Source organism: Sesamum indicum, linkage group LG7, assembly GCF_026168435.1.
Source record: "Sesamum indicum cultivar Baizhima isolate 11 linkage group LG7, ASM2616843v1, whole genome shotgun sequence".
Taxonomy (NCBI): Eukaryota; Viridiplantae; Streptophyta; class Magnoliopsida; order Lamiales; family Pedaliaceae; genus Sesamum; species Sesamum indicum.
In genome coordinates this window covers 14,461,944-14,481,353 of record NC_142663.1, presented here as the reverse complement: position 1 = coordinate 14,481,353, position 19,410 = coordinate 14,461,944, and the positions used below count along the sequence as shown (strand labels likewise).

At 35.9% G+C, this 19,410-nt stretch overlaps 2 protein-coding genes and 1 long non-coding RNA gene across 9 annotated transcripts; 2 read left to right on the top strand and 1 right to left on the bottom strand.

Moving 5' to 3' along the window:
- Window positions 1-248: 248 nt before the first annotated feature.
- Window positions 249-15,195, top strand: EMF2 (VEFS-Box of polycomb protein). 7 transcript variants are annotated; one of them, XM_011102787.3, is made up of 23 exons: window positions 249-358; window positions 525-584; window positions 808-918; window positions 1,622-1,790; window positions 2,043-2,098; window positions 2,668-2,782; window positions 2,871-3,030; window positions 3,117-3,158; window positions 4,167-4,306; window positions 5,545-5,604; window positions 5,735-5,856; window positions 6,220-6,284; window positions 7,938-7,990; window positions 8,079-8,132; window positions 8,215-8,274; window positions 8,675-8,721; window positions 8,824-8,945; window positions 9,524-9,704; window positions 10,441-10,489; window positions 11,273-11,356; window positions 12,484-12,563; window positions 14,151-14,240; window positions 14,812-15,195. In XM_011102787.3, exons 3-23 carry the CDS (start codon window positions 884-886, stop codon window positions 14,924-14,926), a joined length of 1,899 nt encoding a protein of 632 aa, XP_011101089.1. In that variant the 5' UTR covers window positions 249-358; window positions 525-584; window positions 808-883; the 3' UTR covers window positions 14,927-15,195. The 7 variants fall into 7 exon arrangements, with proteins under 7 accessions (XP_011101089.1, XP_011101090.1, XP_088738712.1 ...); XM_011102788.3 differs by having other exon boundaries at window positions 276-358; window positions 520-584; XM_088882586.1 differs by lacking the exon at window positions 249-358 and adding an exon at window positions 1,205-1,314 and having other exon boundaries at window positions 365-584.
- Window positions 15,196-17,235: 2,040 nt separating this feature from the next.
- Window positions 17,236-17,843, bottom strand: LOC148787597 (uncharacterized). The gene is made up of 2 exons (XR_016066501.1): window positions 17,708-17,843; window positions 17,236-17,595 (listed from the first exon to the last, which is right to left on the bottom strand). It is a non-coding gene; the product is annotated as an uncharacterized LOC148787597 (long non-coding RNA).
- Window positions 17,366-19,230, top strand: LOC105179197 (cytosolic sulfotransferase 5). Its single transcript, XM_011102794.3, has 2 exons — window positions 17,366-18,040; window positions 18,746-19,230. Exons 1-2 carry the CDS (start codon window positions 17,366-17,368, stop codon window positions 19,013-19,015), a joined length of 945 nt encoding a protein of 314 aa, XP_011101096.1. The 3' UTR covers window positions 19,016-19,230.
- Window positions 19,231-19,410: the final 180 nt, after the last annotated feature.

The following is a 19,410-nucleotide window of genomic DNA, read 5'->3' as shown; positions in this document are numbered from 1 at the left end:
TAAGATTAATAAATGATTGTTATAATTGTCGACAAATGTTAAGATATAAATATTTAAAATTAATAATTATATTAGACTTATCTAAAAAAAATAATAGTTAACCGCTTTTCCTAAAAAAAATAAATAGGAAGCTATGTATTTTAAAATGGAAAAAATTAGCAGTATTTAATGTGTTTTAAATATTATTAAAATTTAAATTAATTTTGACAAAAAATCAAAATACAAAGAAAATTTGCGTTTATCTGTTTTTTTCCCCCAACTATAGTAAAGGTAGAAAATTGCGGCCAAAAAGCCGAGTACGGACAAACGCACCATTGTCAGGTCACACTGTTCATCTCAGCTAATGCGAGTCAACTCGGTAGTACACCTCTCTTTCTCTCTCTACGCTTCCGTATACATGTACATGTATCCGTATGATACGCCAATGTGTCTATGTTGCGTATACGGAATACCTGGGTAAATCGAATAACAGAATTGGTTTGTTGTAACTCGAGCTTTTGTTGTATTTTTCTTTTCAAGTGAAGGTCCAGCGGTATTTACTCGTGGAAGGAATAGTTAATTAGGGCTTTTAATCGTCAATCTCGGTGAGTTTACGATCTTTGCTTAGTTTTTGATAGGCGTTGTCTTCTATTTAAGTTTTTCTGTATTGCTTCAACTGTGAATTGTAGATCCTATTGCTTTATGCATATATCTAGGGTTAATATTTCAATTCAACTATCAAGTACTCGGCTTTTTTTGTTTTTTTGTTTTTTTCAAATTTTATTTGTCATTGAATGTCGATGGTTTCAATTGTGGTGCTGGTTTCAGGTTTTAGATTTTTGTTTGGAAACTTGGGAGGAAATCTTGGAGCTATGAATAACCTCATCAATATTGTCTAGCAAGGATGCCAGGAATACCTCTTGTGGCTCGTGAAACTGCGTAAGTCTCTCATCAGCTAACTGACACTCAAGCATTCTCACGCTGTGCAGCTGATTAAGGCACCAAGCGACTTTGCGGTTTTGTAATTTGCGTCAAATTTATTTGTTCATAGTTTCACTTCATCCACTCTTACTCGGATTAATGGTAGGATATGATAAAAAGTAAGCAGTTTCGGAAATCGTGGCATGCCCTACACCATTTAAGTGAATTTAAGAGTTGGCTGTTTCCCTAAGCTCTGGTGGTTTAGACATAAAAATCCTAAAATATTTGTTTTGATTTCTTACAGAGTACAAATTTGACTTTGTAGTGGAAGGTTGGCAATTGCAAGATTGCTGCACATTTTGGTCAATTGCATGACACTGATTCTTATGTTCTGAATTCAGTTGTTCAGACATGGTAATGGCTGCAAAGTTGTCTACAAATAAAGTTGTTATTCATAGAATCCTCTATAAAACAAAATGTAAGTATTATATGTACTCCAGAGAGAGAAATGAATAAGTTCATGGGATATTAGTTGATCTTGGAATCCTCAATCTGAATTAGCAATATCATTTTTCTCTCATTGTTAATTTGTCAAATGGCAGACAGACTCATGACCATACTCATGAATTTGATATCTTAAGTTTTGAGTAAGGTGACCACAGTTGGAATGTGATTTTTGGATGTCATCTGAGATCTCAGTGCTATCTAATTCTTGGAACAGGAATTGTGCTTGCAATTGCAGTTACTCTAGAGGTGCAGAGCATATGTGTCGCCAAGATCCCCATGCACATTTATCTGCAGAAGAGCAAATTGCAGCTGAGGAGAGCCTTTCAATTTACTGCAAACCAGTTGAGTTGTACAATATTCTTCAGCGTCGTGCTGTTAGAAATGTAAGTTTCTTCCTTCTTGCTGCCTTTTTCTCCCTTGAACGCCTGTTTCTTTGTTTTTTTTATATTTATTCAATAATTTTTCTTTTCAATTTATGTTGGGATAATGTGATTCTATTTCTGGAGGACCAATTCAGAATTACTTCATGTATGTTTATAAGCATAATAGACGCAGGAATCAACATATTGAATTCCATCATTTTTTTGTCATGGGTTTTTATTCTAGTTGGGTACTAAAGGCAGATTTTTCTGCAGCCATCCTTCCTTCAGAGATGTCTGCGATACAAAATACAAGCAAAACACAAGAAAAGGTATAACTCTTCAAAATATATTAGTGTTCATCATGATTGCCCGTTCTTGACATTTTTTAATTCTCAGCAGCCATAATATATTAGGAATTCTGAAAAATTAGTCCGATAAGGAATGGTCCTCCTACTATCTTACAAATTTTTGGTTTTTGGTGTCCTTTGATTGTTGTTTAATGGGAGGACAACATCATTTTGGTTGTCTTTCGGCTTTTTTATATCCTGGCTTGTAACTTTCCTTGCTGTGCGCTACTTTTTTAATCAAAAGTTGAGTCTGGTCGCCTCATAATTTTTGACAGAGCAAACCTGTAACTTTTGGGTCCACAAATTCCAGGTGCTTAAAGTTCTCAGAGTAAAATGAAATTCATGCATACATAGTTCTGAATATCTTTTCTAGAAGCTGCTATCCACCTTGCCTCTAACTATAATTACCACCAATGATTTATTTTTACTTCCTGAGATTTTTCATTTGATTCACTCAGTTAATGTGTGTCTGGTATTATTCTTGGATGCATATTTTGGAATTGGAGTAACGTGACTAACACATTTTACTTCTATCTTATCTTATTTCCTAGGATTGAAATGAAAATATCTCTACCATCAACTGTAAATGATGAAACTCGAATTCAAAGTCTATTTCCTTTGTGTATATTGTTGGCAAGACCAGTTTATAGCCCTGCAGTTGTAGAGGTAGTGTCTGAGTTCAGTTCATCTACTTGGATATTTCACTTTTCTCCTTTCTTCTATTGTTTCTCTTCCTGATTTCATTTTGTTGCAGGATTCAGCAGTTTATCGTTACAGTCGAGAATGTATATTGATGAAATGCACTGGAGATGATAGAATGAACCAAGATCAAGCAAATTTTATTCTTCCTGAGATTAACAAACTATCAGCAGAAGTCAAATCTGGTTCTCTTTCGATTTTGTTTGTGAGCTGTGGTATGCTGCTTCTACTTCTGTTTATTTGGTGTCTATGTCAATGTCAATGGTTCTTTGGCAAATTTTCATGCTGCTGCCTTTTGCAGCCGAGTTGTTTAAGGAGCATGTTGGTGGGTCATTATTTCCAGGTGAGTTGTTCATTAGTTGGAAAAGCTGATATATATTCGCGTATTAGTTGGAAAAATTAGTTTTGTGGCATATGCTTGCATACTGAATATTTTCTGCTTAATTTCTTAGAGAAGCAGCTATTTTCTGCATGTATATTTCTATTTCAGAAACTAATATTAGTTGTGTCCTTTATTGAGCTATTTTTTGGTTGGCTGGCCAATTTATGTTGAGTTTTGAGTACGTGGTGGTTTTCCCTTCATCATCTGACATTTTTTAATCTTCATGAGCGGATTGTAAACAATGAACTGAAAATTTTTGTAACTTGTCAAATATAACCTGTTCTCATGAGGTTAATTTGTATTACTTGTAACTTCAGTTTGATTCATAAACTTACATGCTATAAAAGTATTGCAAATATTATTCACAGATGAAAGCACCATTCCTGTGGTTGCTCTACTCTTGTTTTTTGAGCCATCCAATTGGTAAAGGAAGCTTGTTTTATGATTGCATGCTTTTGTGAGGATCAATAAATTTTTTAACATATGAAGATTAGATCAGTTAGCTAATGTTGCACCTGTATTCTGGGAATTGCCTACTTCTTTCATTCCTTTTTATAAGGCATGGGTGTATTCGAAAGAAAACTGTTATGTCATAACGTGCATTCTCTATCATTATATTCACCTGGCCTGGGATTAGGTAAACTTGGAGGTTACAAAGGAGTCAATTTTGGCTTCTTCGGTTTACTAAATGATGACTCCGCTATAAGTATGGAAGTTGTGGCCTTCCCCTAGGGGTTGGTGTTTATACTAGGTGCCATAGCCTTTGCTCTAAGGAACATCATTATTTGATACCTACCTATCTGGACCGAGCAAAGACAACGATGAATAAGCTGATCAACAAATACTCTTTGATATTAAAATTTTATTTAATATTGCTCTAGTTACTGTCTCTCATATGTTTTTTCATTTCGCCTCTTATGTTCTCTTTTTGTTAACATCTTCATTAATATGCTTCCTTTTTTATGATAGCTAATGTTGGAGGCCACTGCTTCTTGGGTAAAATTCCAATGGAGTTGCTTCACTTATCATGGGAGAAGTCTTTGAACTTGAGTAGCGGTGAGAGGGCTGAGATGCTGTCAACTGTCGATTTGCATTCATGCTTCCTGAAGGTATTGAATTTGACATAAGTTCTTGATTACATGTACTTAGTTGTTGATGGTGCTTCATATCCAAGCATGAATTACCCTTATGTTATTGGCTTGGTGGAAGAATGGATCTTGAACTTTTGCATTTTCTCATCTATATTTCCCTTTTTTTTTTCTTATTTCTTCATCTACCTTCAACTTTACTGTAGTACTTTACTTGAGTGTTCTGTTTACTATTTGTTTGGAGGAGTTATTTTCTTATTTCTTTTCCCCTTTTTTCTACTTAATCTTTCCTTGAAATATCTTTGGAGCGTTCCATTGAATTCTGCTCCCTCTGAACCCAAATTTGAGATCAGATTTTTAGAATGTCCAAAAATACGGCCTCATTTCCTAAATGATTTTTTTCCGAAGCTACTCTTAGTTAAACTGACATAATGCCACAGAATTTTAACCACCCCTTTTAATGACAATAATGTAAAATACAGAATGCATCACACCTAAAACCCCAATCTAGATCAACAGTAATCGTCATTTTGGAGCAGAGGTAGTATTTTTTAAGTTATGCATTTGATCAGATTAACTTATTAAGGCACTGCAGGAGTTTTCATCTGCCAATGTATTTGCATTTTGTATCCGACATCATCCATAATATTGTATGAAATTCATTTGGTGTAAAAGCCTACAGAAGCAGCAGCACCTGAAATTAATCATCAGACTGAAGCCCAACTGGGAAAAATGTTAGTGTAATCCAGACAATTAATGCAGTGTCCGTGTCTAACCTCAACACTGATCTTATTCTTTGGGCTTGATTCAAAACTCTCCAGTGGAGCCTGCTGGAAGATGTCTTGAGCTTGTTGATTGACCTGGCAATATAGAAGGACTTTGACTTTTGTTGTCTGTTCAGACCTGCCCCTGAATGTTGCAGCTAATGGTTTCTAAAACACAAGGCTCTTGCTTCTCAACATCCCAGGACCTTACTTGTAAACCCCTCCACCCCCTACCAAAAAAAAAAAAAAAAAGAGAATTGTTACTAGGTTTGTAAACTCTTCCTCCTTAACAACCCAGCATTCCACCCACACCCAAAAGAAAAGCTATTGCTTTTTTTTCTATATGAAAAAAATGTAGGTTAATGCATTAATGAATACTCAAGTTTTATTATGTCGTGGACATTGCCTCTCACGCAGTTTGAGTATTTTCTTTGCAGATGTTGCCGTCATCTATGGCCTTTTGCCACCTTAACTTAATTCGTCCCTTTCTTGCAGACAAGCTGTTTTGGAGAAGACAAATGTTTTTCATTTCATAGTCCTCATGCTGGATCCACGGTAACCCCCCTCTCTAGGATGAAAACCTGCTTTATTTTCAGAGAACCTGTCTTCATGATTTTGGAGGTTGTTCTGCGGAAAAAGTGTTTGTTGTTGGTCACATTTTGTTTTGCTATCTGCTTTATTGAAGGCTATGTCTCAACAACTGCAAGTCCGCATTGCAGCAGAAGAAATTGGGGCGAGGGAGAGATCTCCATATGACTCGTTCGCATACAGTGACATCCCTTCATCTACTTTGCCTCAGATTATTAGGTGAACCCTCTGCCAGTTTCATTCTTCCCATGCTCTTTCTCAAACATATGCACATATGTAACACTCATAAATGGCATTGCCAGACAACTTTTCTCTATTAAAGTAATCCATTTTGTCAAAATCAGTTTACACCATGATCATCTTTCATTTGCCTCATCATGCCCTTTGTACTGGCAATCTACTTCTCATGAGAATGCTCTATCTGAATTCAATGACCTCTTGCCAAATTTATAGGGACCTCAATGCTTATTAAGACATATGATTGTATATGCTCATCTCATTGCTTTTGTGGTTTGGTCAGGACGTTTTGTAGTTGCATAGTATTTCAGGAGTTAACTGTTCTTCTTGGTAAATGCTGTTTAGGTTGAGGACTGGAAATGTTGTTTTCAACTACAAATACTATAATAACAAGTTGCAGAGGACTGAAGGTAATTTGGCTACCAGTTTTCTGGTAACTGCTTTGATTCGATGACCAAAAGCTTGTTCTGTTACTTTCAAGTTTAATAGTACTTGCTTCTTGTTTGTCATATCTGAATGCAATGTGCTTAAGGAAACACACACTTTTCTTGTAAGATGAACCACATTCTTGACTCTTCTTGGGCTTCAACATATCATGTCCTGAATTCAACAGCTTCTCAAGACAAAATATCTTTGTGATTTTATTACTTTATGGGAAACAAACTTTCTTATCTGTTTTATTCTTTCATTGACACTACTGCACAATGCAATACCATATTGTAAAAGGTAATAATAGAAGATATCCTAAATGATCAAACTCTAGGGTGAAGAAGCTCCTGAATTGTCATCCATATTAAATTTCAACATGACACTCATGACAGATGTCATGCTTACCAAATGAGAGTACTTGGCATCCCTTTTCATGGGTAAGTTAGTACTTGGCCAATTCTTTTGTTGGTACTAGGGAAATATGGGTTAGACTTGTAATCTATGAAATCCGCCCCTCCTTCCAAAGTTTAAAGAAGGATCATTGCCATTTCCCATCTGCATCAGACTTATCCACTCTTCATGTCTTGCCTCCGTAGAGTGGGATTGGTTAGATGAAGTGGAGGCCATAATGCTTCAGATTCCGGGCATTAATTATACAGATAATTTTACTTGTCAGTTGCAGACTGTTTTCAAAGCAAATTCCTTGTCCAACTACTGACTTTCTATACTGCAAGAACAATTAGATGCCTTAATTCAAAATTAGGCTGTGGTCAGAATCAACCACGTTGCGCTGGTCTCTTTCTCCATGTCTTACTAGATTCTCTCCCTATGCAGACAAAGAGGCTTTATATGGAAATGGTCTGTGCATGTCATTCTGTTATGCATTACCGTTTTTGTCTAAGTACACATTGAAGGTTCAAGTTCCCTCTGGAAAAATAGTTGAGGTAAAAGATTTACTAGTAGTATGTTATGCATTATAGTTCTGTCTAAATACACATTAAAAGCTCAATCACCCTTTGGAAAATTGTGGAGCTATGGAGGTAAAAGATTGACTATTAATGTGTGATCACTTTTATTTATGACTGTATAAGCTCTGAACTTCTGGTCTAATATATCAGTTATGTCCAAATTTTTCTATGACTCTCCAAATTTGGTAAGTACTTTATCTTGGATTTTTGGTAAATATTATTTTATGGGACTACTACGGACAACAATCATTTTTTGAAACGACGAGAGTAGAGGTCGCGTGGCTGTAATTTCCAGAATGATAAGAAATTTGCATTTACTGCATAGTGGACAACATACTCTGTTGGGTGGCTGTATTGTATCATGGGTCTTGGTGTTATGCCTTAGTTCTTCTCTGTCACCATATTCCTGTAATCGTGATATATTTTTCATGTGTTTCTTCTGGTAGAGTGTTCACTAATTATACCATTTTCTAGGTTTCATAGAATTTGTAATATTTTGTCCTGATCTTCTGTTTTATGTGTATTTCTCAGAAAACATGATTTTTGTAATCAATTCTTGTTAATATCATCTCATCTGAATTGTAACTCTTTGTGAGCTTTGCATTTCATCCTTACAAGTTGCTGCAAAGATTTAGAAAAAGCTTGACTTCGCATCTTTATACACAGTGACGGAGGACTTTGCATGCCCTTTTTGTTTGGTTAAATGCGCAAGCTTTAAGGTACCATCCAACTTGATGTTCTTATGTCCTGTTGCTAAAATGTCTGTGGACTATGATTTAATCCCTGCTGTTATTGTGACTTCCACAGGGTCTGAGATATCATTTACCCTCCTCTCATGACCTCTTCAACTTCGAATTTTGGGTTAGTAAACTGAATCTATTTTAAAAGATTCTACTGCCTTGGTATTTGAATTACTATTCTTACTCCCGGTCATATTGTGTAGGTGACAGAAGAATTTCAAGCTGTGAATGTCTCTGTCAAGACTGATACATGGAGATCTGAGGTCAGGATGCCACCTCATTGTTGTTGGTCCTGTGTTGTCAATGCGATTTGTTATGCTTGTCAATGACTTATACAGTTGTGGTTGTCGTATCCAACGGATGAATATTAAACATGCTAATGTATGCTCATGAAAATAGCCTTTTAGTTACACTCATGAAATCCTTTGTTTAATTAATTAAACAAACTTTGCAGAACCTTTTAATTACATATATTCAGTCTCTAGAAATTGAGGACAACTTTGTTTTACTATAATAGCTAAAAACCTTGGATTTTTGCTCCAGCTTGAATGGTCTACTCTGAGAAATAGATACTGAAGCTGTAAACTTAGACATGGATGTAGTTAGATGTTCTTTCCTAATTGTTCCATGGAACTTGACTAACTTTTCCAGTATGATATGCAGATTGTTGCAGCTGGTATTGATCCTAAGCAACAAACTTTTTTCTTTTGGTATGCTTATTCTATATTTTATTTGGATACTCTAAATTATGGAAATTCCTTGCCCTGCTTGAATTTTTGATGTCAAATGCTATGGAATCAACTGCACTACAGTTCAAAAGCAACACGGCGTAGAAAATTGAAGAGCCTAGTTCAAAGTTCAAAGCATGTGCATCCCCTTATTTTGGATTCCGAACTTCCAGGATCAGTCAATGAGCTTAGAGAAAAGACTGATGGTAACTTATTTTGGATTATCAATTTTGTTTTTTCAGCTATTTTTTCTTCCTGTGTATTTAGCTACAATTTTTAAGTCTAACAGTAGATGGTAGTGCACTGAGAGCTTGCCTTGGAGCTGAGATAAGCTTATTCTCTTGCTATGTTTTCATGTTGCTGGGACGTCGTTGTGGACCAATTATTGTTTAAGGAATGATGAAAGTTTCCTTGTGTGTGGTTGCCTGAGCCCACCTGTTCGATGATATGAGCAACAGCATATCCATAAAAGAAAATTTGTAAAACTGAGTTTTTATCTAGTTTCTTGGTTTGGGAAAATGTATTAATTTATTAGGTTCATCTTTTAACCACTTGGATTCCTTAAATTTCTTCTGGACTGCAAGATGAAGCTGGAAATTGTTTACACCAACAGTTGGTCTCACGTCTCTTCCCCCAGTTGTGGACAAGGCCAACTAACCTAGAATTTGATACAAAACAAATAGAACCTATATATGTATGTGTTTCTATAGTTATGTGTGTCTGTAGATAGATAGGTAGATATAGCTATAGATAGATCGAAAGGGAAAGTAAATCTAACTTTTAGTAGGTGTAGCAGAGAGTGGGGATCGTGATGCATCCAGTCCCAGAGTTTCATCTGCCACAGCTCATTCATATGCAGACCCTGAATGTGTTCAGTCATTACCTGCTAGCAACCTCACACCTCCAGCATTACTACAGTTTGCGAAGACGAGAAAGTTATCTGTTGAACGCTCTGACCCCAGAAAGTAAGTTCACTCGTGATGCATTAACTAGAAGATTCTGTTAATTAGAGTAGAAGTCATAAAATTTATCTTTGCAAGCTTCAGAACCTCTAACTCATTATTGTATTCGTCATCTATTATACTATTCTACCAAGTGCTTCTCATACAAGTTCGGATTGTATTTTTAAGGTAGTTTGTACATTTATATTTGGAATATAATGCATTTTCAGAAAAATGAAAGATAAATAGAAATGCGCTGAAGATTCACCTAGTGGCACAGAAGATAAAACCCCGTATTGGAAAAACAAATTAAGCCGTTTAGACATGATTGCCAATAAAATTATTGAGCTATGCTAGGAATTAGGTTCCTTATGACTACTTGCAAATTTTAATTGCAAGGTTGCCATGATTGGCCAACCCTTTTGGGGGTTGGATGATTCCTCATTGGCTGGACTAATCTTTTGAGCATTATCTAGTGAAGACTTCACACTTTTTAGCTCATTCTTTCTAGTTATTAGTTGGCCTTGTGGTTGAACCAACTCCAAGTAGATGAAATGTCTCTGTCATTAAGCATTCAGATGTCAACCATTATAATTTACTCTTGTTATTCGTAGAAATATACCATATTATGATTAGGCTTTGACATTGACCGACATTGATTTTTCCCACTGTAATTTAAGTTCTTATCTGTATTTCTATACCCTGATTTTGATTTAATGTTTGGAACTGACTGATATTCAATTTCCAATTTTTCTCCCAGTCGTGCTCTCTTGCAGAAACGGCAGTTCTTTCACTCACATAGAGCTCAAGTGAGTCTTTAACTTCATTTATTCTACTTAAAAAGTGCAGTTTGATACGTGAACTGGATTCATGCTCCTGCAGTTTCTGTTAATGCTTCAGTGAAGTACTATTCTATCTGATTCAGAACTAAGAAATGCTTTTTCACATGGTCCTTAAAACTCTATTGAGGTATAGACGATGGAAAAGATGTTGGTTTAGGGAAAAACTTGTGCACTATTTTTTGTTATGTAAATCATCAGGATTAGGTGGCAGCTAGCTTCATGATATTTGTTGTTCTTCAACACTAAAGTACAAGTATGGTGTGGCCCACATAGTGTAATCTTGCCAGTCGATCCAAAATCTTCATGCTGAAAAGCTTGTTACCCAAAGTTATTTTTATATACCAGTATACTTTTGACATTCTTAAGGATGCAATCTCTCACCTCGTAGATGCATGTCCAGATTTGGTTCTATTTCTGACACTGTGCTAATGGATGTTTGGGGTCCCGTGTGGTATCTGCTTCAACTTTGCTGTTTCTTTGCCCCCTCCTCTTTGACGGTCATTCCTGTTTTAATGTTTTGAAAGTATCATTGTTGTCGTATACCTGTTTTTGATGTGTTTTAACTGCATTGTCTTTGTTTCTGAATGATTTTTACTTTGCAGCCTGGATTATGCACATTCTCGATGCAATTTATATCTATCCTTAGATATATTTTGCATAGCAATATAGTCGACGTACTTATGAAGAAAACATTTGAGAATATATATGTTAATAAATATATTTGAAAATGAATTTTTTTAATTAATACAGCCGATGGCCATGGAGCAAGTTCTATCAGATCGGGACAGTGAGGATGAAGTCGATGATGATGTTGCAGATCTTGAAGATAGAAGGGTTTGCTGTCTCTTCTGAACACCTCTAGTTTTGTATTTGTTGTTGCATCTTACTATCATGTGCATATGACCTGCTTCTTGAGGTTCACTTTCACATAATTGAGGGTTCTTTTGTATGCGGCTAGGTAAAAAAAGACTAGAGTGTGCAGACTTAGGTTCCAGAAGCAAAAGTGAACTAAGTTGTGTCTGATTGGAATTGCATATTTGTTCAATATAGTAGGTGATCTTTGTTTGCAGATGAGCATTGGTATGAATGCTTGCATATAGAAATCAAACATGTGATGAACACTCCAGTCTCAACTGATTGTAGACCTCCTTTACGTTATCTCTCCGAGTTGCATAGGTCCAAGTGATATAAAGTTCAAGTTTCTTTGGTATCAGTAATAAGATCTCTTGCACTGCCATAGAAACACAAACCTGGACCTGGCAATAGCTTTCAACCCAGATGCCAAAATATATCTTAGTTTTCTATACCTGAGTTTACATAGTTCAGTGACAATGCTTATATAATACATGGCTTAGCATTTCAACATCAACAGTAGTTCAAAACCTAAGCACTATCCTCCTGGGTCAAAATGATTTTGGTTTCTCATTAGTTTTCTCTCGCCCATCTCTAGGGGATGGGATCTTTCTTACAGCAGAAAGCGGACTTGAGAAAACATTCTCAACCAATAGAAAATGTTCAAATATGTTAATCTGCATGTTCTCTATCAATAAAAGAAGGTTTTAGTAAATTGATCAATTTGAGAAGTATGTTATGCGCTTATGTGCATTCACGTCATGCAAGCGGATAGAATTGTCCAGTGGCCTCGGAAACAGGAATGTCAGCCACTTTGGGCAGACACTTGATTTCTCAGAATTTCATCCTTTACTAGGTTCCAATCTTCAAAATTCTAACTCTCTTGCATGTGTCGTAGTTCCTGCAGGCTAGACTAGAGGGTGTAGGTTTATGCAGAGGAACATAAAATGATACATTCAAGTGCAGCACATGGGCTATTTGGTTTTAATTTCTGATTGTCTATTTGGTTATAATTTCCAAATCAAACATCTTTTGGAATAGCTTCAGGCTTTTTTCCCCCTTACTCTTTTGGAAACTTATCATGTGGCACTTCTACTGATGTTGAGCAGATGCTTGATGACTTTGTGGATGTTACGAAGGATGAGAAGCAGTTGATGCATCTGTGGAATTCTTTTGTTAGGAAGCAAAGGTCAGCAACTTCTTAAGTTTTCATCTCTTTCATTTTGTATTTCAATATTTCTTGAGGATCTTCTCCATTATGTTATACACACCCATGATGTATTTCTAAAAGACTTTATACTTTAATGTGTGTATCCACATTCCACACATCTTGCCACTTTACCATAATAGGGCCAGATGATGATGACTATTTATAATTCCAAGAAGAAGCATTTCCATGAGTCAGCTTCTAGAAAGACATCAATCAAGTAGGGACTGAACTGTTCAAAATTTCTTTTTATGGGTGTTACTTTTAGAGATAAGAATTGATTATTTATAGATGGTCATCTGAGCACTTAAGCTAGCTAAAATTGCCAGGTTGTATGAAGTCACATGAACATAGATAGGGATTTTCACTGTTCTTCTAATCTTATAAAGTTGGAAACATAAGAATGAATAGATTATATATAAATATATATTAATATGCAGTTATACATGTATATCTATATATATAATATTGAAGTACATAACGAGAACAAGAGATGGTGATGATGATATGCATTACAAAAGTTTAGGTTATGATATTAAGATGTCACCCCTTTTCATTAGTCTTTTACTAAAATCTTGAACTTGTTTGATTAAGTTTGCCAAAGCATCTGCATAGTTTAAACTTGTACCTGGACGTGCCCTAGGTCAAATAAGTTGCAGGTGAAGCCCGTCACTCTGGCACCTGTGGAATGGGGGTGGCAGTCTAAGCCACTTTAGAGTTCATTACATCACACACGTGTATTCAGAATGGCTTCAAACACAAATCTGAAGATAGACACGACGATAGAAATGGTGGAAGATGGGGGTGATGAAGACTTTAGGTAGAGATGTTTGGTTCATGATTGGCTGAAAGAAGTCTATGAGAGATGACAGGAATTGATGGTGGAGGAAAAACATACCATGCAGAGAGAAGTGGATATTATGCTAAGGCCTTCTGGATGAGCTTAGGAAGAAGACAATAGATGGGGGAGAAAGAAGCTGCGGAAAACATTTTTTATTTAAGGAAAAAAAAAAAAAAGAAAAAGGACCAAGAAAGAAAGTTTGGATAGAAAAATGGAGTCAGTTGCTCTGCAGCAGAGGGAAGGAGTAAACAAGAGGGTTCGTTCTTCTAGGATTTGACACGTATTGTACTGGTATTAATACATTTCATTTAGTTTTATTTCAAGAAAAAATTAGTGAAGAGTTTACGAAGATAACAAATTCCATGCCAGGGTTTGGACCATGCTTGCATGTTTAACAACTTAACAAGGAAACCAACTGGTCATGAACATACATGTCGCTAATTCCAGGACAAAGAATCTACATAATATACTTATGGCTCTTGCACCCTGCCCCTGTCAACTAATGTTCCTAGGCTTATAGCTTTTTGGATCCTGTTTTCAAGGGCCAACTAGTGGCACATAAGGGTTCTGCATGATTAAACTCCTGTGCACAACAGCCAGGGAAGTAGGATTTGACTTGGGTGTATGTGAAATGCATGAAACAAGGCGAATTTTCCTTTTCATTTTTTTTAATTATTATTGTTATTATTATTAATTTCATCTGAGTGCTGGTTGTGCCATGATGGCAGGGTATTGGCAGATGGTCATATTCCTTGGGCGTGCGAGGCTTTTTCCAAGCTGCATGGACAGGATCTTGTTCGAACACCAGCATTACACTGGTAGCTGCTTCTACTATGCCCGATTTTCATCTAAAGACCTAGTATTGGCATAGCTAGTCTCACTGTACTATAATTCTGTGTCTTTTCTTCTGATCTGAAGGAACTCCAGAGTTTATGATACTTCTTAGTCCCATTTTATTGAGTTCTCAATCCCCTTTTGTTCAGTCATTATGTCTAATAAAATTTCCTTCCTTCTTCCCAAAATTTCGTTAAAAATGAACGCATACATGATGCCACTGAACTAGTTCAACATCTTCCCATCTGGCTTTCGAAAATTCGTGGATTGCACTCAACAAAACGCTTTTTCTGAGCTCATGTGATGAGGCAACAGATACTGTGGTGCAACTTATATCGCGAAGCCTATGTTTGGCAATAGGCTAGGGCTTTATGTCATGAACGAGATTTGCTACATCAGGCTCTAATATGCCTCGAAAGCAAACAGCATCGAATCTTACAGCCAATCACTTGATCATTCTTATGAAGTACCTCTCGTGATGCTTGCATTTTGATTTGCACGTCTTATTCATTTTACACTAGGTCCCACTTAATTGTGTTGTTACATCTCTGGCAGGTGTTGGAGATTATTTATGATAAAACTCTGGAATCATGGTCTTCTTGATGCTCGTACAATGAACAACTGCAATATAATTCTTGAGCAATTCCAAGGCCAGGATGCAGACCCCTGAGAAATCATGATGCAATAATGATCTTCCTCTTTGGCATATAATCGACTGAGGTGCGTCTGGTGTAGCTTCAGCAGACGGCAGTTGAGGTCATCATTATTTGGACTTAAATGGTTTATCTTTAGGCTTGAGAATCATGCACAATATCAACTCAACCCTTTTTATCCTTTTGCTAATTTTCATAGCCATGAAATTTGCTCTGGTTATTGGGTACGTTGTTGTACATGAAAAATCATTTCTAAGTTATTTTCACAGAAAGTTCGAAAACTTTATTTGTCATCTTGTACATTGCCCAAGTTTACACTTATAATTATTATTCCATTACGTTTACCTTTGAGTTTGAGACACTATTGCTAGGACATCCTCGACCTATGGTAGGACTTTGGAACAGGAAACTAGAACTTGTACATGGTTAGCTTAAAAATATCTATGTCGTGTACTCAGCTAACTTCTAGCTATTCCACCCTTGTAAGTGGTAATAGTTGGTCTGTTCAAGAATTTCACTAAGCAGGAGATAGGAGGGATTATCAATATGCCATGCTGCTGCCGAAAACTTTCCTTCATGACGTAATATTTGTTGTGCTTATTTTCTGTCTTGCCGGAGTACTTTTCTTGATTACAAATGCTTCATTAATAAATTACTACCATGATCGAAATTTGATTGGCCACTGGTAGTTTTATGATAAACTTTGGGGTAAATGTAATTATATATAGGTGGTCTCTTAAGCTTACATTTAGAATCAATTTAGCACTTAAAGTTTATTTTTTGATGTTAGTATTTCTAAATAATTTTAATCTTCGTCTAAATTGGTTCCTACCATAATTTCCAGCGAAAATATGGTTAGAATATATCACAATTCCTAAGCACTCATAGGTTTTAAAAAAGAATATGGAGAATTATTCACCAACAATTTCCGTATCCTTGACGCACTGTGTCACCGGATCAACAACTGGCGGAGATGAATAATCATGAAACTCTTTTCCGACATGAGGCTGATGTATTTGTAGCAACATGGAAGGAGGAGAGTTTCAAGATTTGGGTGAAGTTGTGAGATGAGAGAGAAGAAATGGTAAGAAAACTGTCATATATTGTGAGTGTAAAACCCATTTTGTTTATAATAGTATAGACTATATCTTGATCTAATATGAATAAGCAAAAATAAAAGCAAGTTGCAAAAGTAACTGAGACCAAACAATACATTAATTCATAACTTAAATATTGATGCATTTATAACTGCACTTAATTGACCTTCAGTTTTGGGAATATAAAATCTATATATTGGATTTATATTCATCAATTCTCATACTCACTAAACTAAAAATGAATTACTGCAAATTTATGGCTCTTATTTTCCTGCTTCTCATCCCCTTTTCAGCAGGTATAGTATATATATACATATGTACATACATAACTCCTCTCTTTTTTTCCACTACTCCTACCTACTTTTGTAATTATTAATATTTAATTACATGCAGGAAAAAAAGAGATATACGTATTAAACTACGCATGTGACGTAATATGGACTAGTTGGGATACACCTGACTGCAGAAAGTGGTGTGCCGAGAGATTCAAGGGTTCAACTGGTGAATGCCATTGGATTTTCTGGCCTCATGCTTGGTTACATGGCGATTGTATTTGTTACTCTCAATAACATTTTTTTTTTTTAAATTTTATTCAGGAAAATAAATGCCATTAAATTCGATGGAATTGAGTATGATGTACTTAAATAATTAATGGGTTTTACAAATCTTTATAGATCCATAGATGCGCGAGTCGTAAGTCAGCTATATATATAATTATTATAAACATGAGTTGTTATATGGTATTTAAATATTTTATGCTTTTTATGATATGATCCTGATTTAAAAGCTTGGAATGTGATTTTCTTGAACTCAACTCTGATGCTGTTGAATTATTTATTAGTCAATAGTTTCTGATTTGAAACATTATAATATGTAGTGATAATTATTTATTTAATATTGTCCTAGTCATAGTTGTAACTGGGAGGCATTGGGAGTATGAATTCATACTATTTTAATTAGTTTACAGAAACTCAACTATATAATATAGTGGTTGTAAACTAATTAAAACTCACGCACCCCACCCACGCCTCTGTATATCTTTTTTATTTATTACCAATCTTAGGTTGTATATTTTTACCCTTCATAATTACACTTTAGTCAATGCCTGATAATTAAACGCTATTAAAACTAGTAATATTTAATTTCTCAACATGCTCTTCTTAGAATCCCAATGCCCTCAAATTTTGAAAACACCATTAATGCATGCAAATTTAATTAATCTCAACAAGTGTATTGATTTGATTCGTCTGATTCTAGTTTTGGTAAGAAATATTTATGGCCTAGCTAGCTACCCTTAAACCCTCAAATCTGCTCAGGTAACAAACTCTCTCCTTCATCTCTCTCAAATAATTGTTCACCATGTCAAACTCACTCCCTTCCCTAACCCCAAGCTCCAACAATGTGGACGAGCTGCCAAAAGCGCGTTTCTGGGAAGCCATGGACATCTGCCAGTGGGAAGGCTTCTGGTTCGAGCCCGGCCTGGTGAAGCCCGCCATCACCTTCAGGTCAACCTTCCAGGCCAGAGACGACGACCTTCTCCTCGCATCAACACCCAAAACCGGCACCACATGGCTCAAAGCCCTCTCCCTCTGCATCATGCAGCAAAACCAAGAACACGACATCTTAACCATGGAGAACCCTCATTTCCACGTCCCCACCATTGAAAGCACAATTTATTCAACCAAGCCCCAGAAAGCTGACCTCTACGACGCATCGGCTCCTCGTCTGCTCCACACGCATCTGCCACACGCAGTTCTACCAGATTCCATCAAGAATTCAGCCTGCAAAATCGTGTACATTGCCAGGAACCCTAAGGATACCCTAATCTCAATGTGGCATTTCTTCAACTCAATTATCAGGCCGAATCAAGAACCGTTTCCACTAGAAAAGGCCGTGGATTGCTTTTGCACTGGAGTCTATCAATACGGGCCTTTCTTCGAACATGTGGTGGAGTACTGGCAGGAGAGCCAGAAAAGGCCTGAGAAAATACTGTTTCTCAAATATGAGGACCTGAAAACCGACCCAAAGGCCCAGGTATAATATTACTCACAAAAAAACATATTAATTGAGAATTCTAAAAGTAGTTTCAAAATATATTTCAAGCGAAAATAATTTGGATTTCTAAAAGTAGTTTCAAAATATAATTTTTTAAAAATATTTCTTAGTGACATAAGTTGTCATTGCTAATAATGAGTGTATAGTTTTGCTTTTTTGGTCCCATAATTATAGTTTTTTTTTTTTAACATTTTGATCCTGTAATTTATTAAGATAGCAATTTAGTCGTATATATTCTTTTAATTTTCGCCATTTCATGGAAAAATTAATTAGCCGGAATATTCAAATTTGGGCGGAATTATGATGTTACTTTGCTGCTAACTTTGAAAAATTCAGCTAATTTTATCCTAAAATTGCAAAATTATAAAAAGTGAAAAATCATTTTACAAACCTGACAAGTTATAGAACCAAAATCCCAAATAGTATAATTACAGGACTAAAAATATAATTAAACCTAATTATAATTGGGACAAGTCCCAATTATTCTTGTCTTGGTGCACAATAATTATTACTACTATAATTATGAAGATTATTATTATTATTTAGAGTGACAACTTATGCACATATTCCTTTAATAATTACAATCTAGTGATAATTTTTTTTGTTTTATCATTTAACAGTGATCATGACATATAATAACTTGATTTTTTTTTTATAATCACTAATGTTGTCTTATTTTTGTAGATCTCAAAGATGGGTGAATTCTTGGGGAGGCCATTTGGGAGTGAAGCAGAGGTTGAGGAGGTTGTTGAGAGGTGCTGTTTGGAGAGGCTGAAGAATTTGGAGGTGAATAGGAATGGATCCGTTTTGTCCAATGTGCCAAACAGTAGTTTTTTCAGGAAAGGTGAGGTTGGGGATTGGAAGAACTATTTGAGTCCTGAAATGGAAGACAGGATCAACCAAACAAGCCGTCTCAAGCTTGAGCCGTTTGGTTTGGCCTCTTTCTTTAGTTAATGTATGTGGGCTAATAAGGTTGTATCTTTTTTTATGTTGATCAAAAGAGCTTAATTTGGCAATTGTGACAAGTCATATGTGAGGGCTTATGCAAAATTTAATTTTAGGGGCATTGCGGGTTTAGTCAAGTTGAAGATAATTACATGATTTGTGTATTAGACTCCTTATCGTTCAAATTTTTATAAGCAGTAGTGACAAATGTAAATGTATGCTCACCCTCCTCCTTTTCCTTTCTACCAAATGCTTTTTTACACCCTTCACATGGGCAGTTGATGGAGCAGTCAACACCACCCTTCAAGAAGAGGCTCAAGTTCCCAACATAAACATAAAGCATATCCCAACACAAATAGGAAAACAAACCTCATTGCATTCACGATACCATATATATGGTGGTG

Bases quoted from the DNA above. Each gene is read 5' to 3' on its own strand.
- EMF2 (XM_011102787.3), top strand. From the start codon at position 884: ATGCCAGGAATACCTCTTGTGGCTCGTGAAACTGC. The intron at 8,275-8,674 runs GTCAGGATGCCA...TATGATATGCAG, and splicing joins CTGATACATGGAGATCTGAG to ATTGTTGCAGCTGGTATTGA. The intron at 12,564-14,150 runs GTCAGCAACTTC...CCATGATGGCAG, and splicing joins TCTTTTGTTAGGAAGCAAAG to GGTATTGGCAGATGGTCATA.
- LOC105179197 (XM_011102794.3), top strand. From the start codon at position 17,366: ATGTCAAACTCACTCCCTTCCCTAACCCCAAGCTCCAACAATGTGGAC. The intron at 18,041-18,745 runs GTATAATATTAC...TTATTTTTGTAG, and splicing joins AAACCGACCCAAAGGCCCAG to ATCTCAAAGATGGGTGAATT.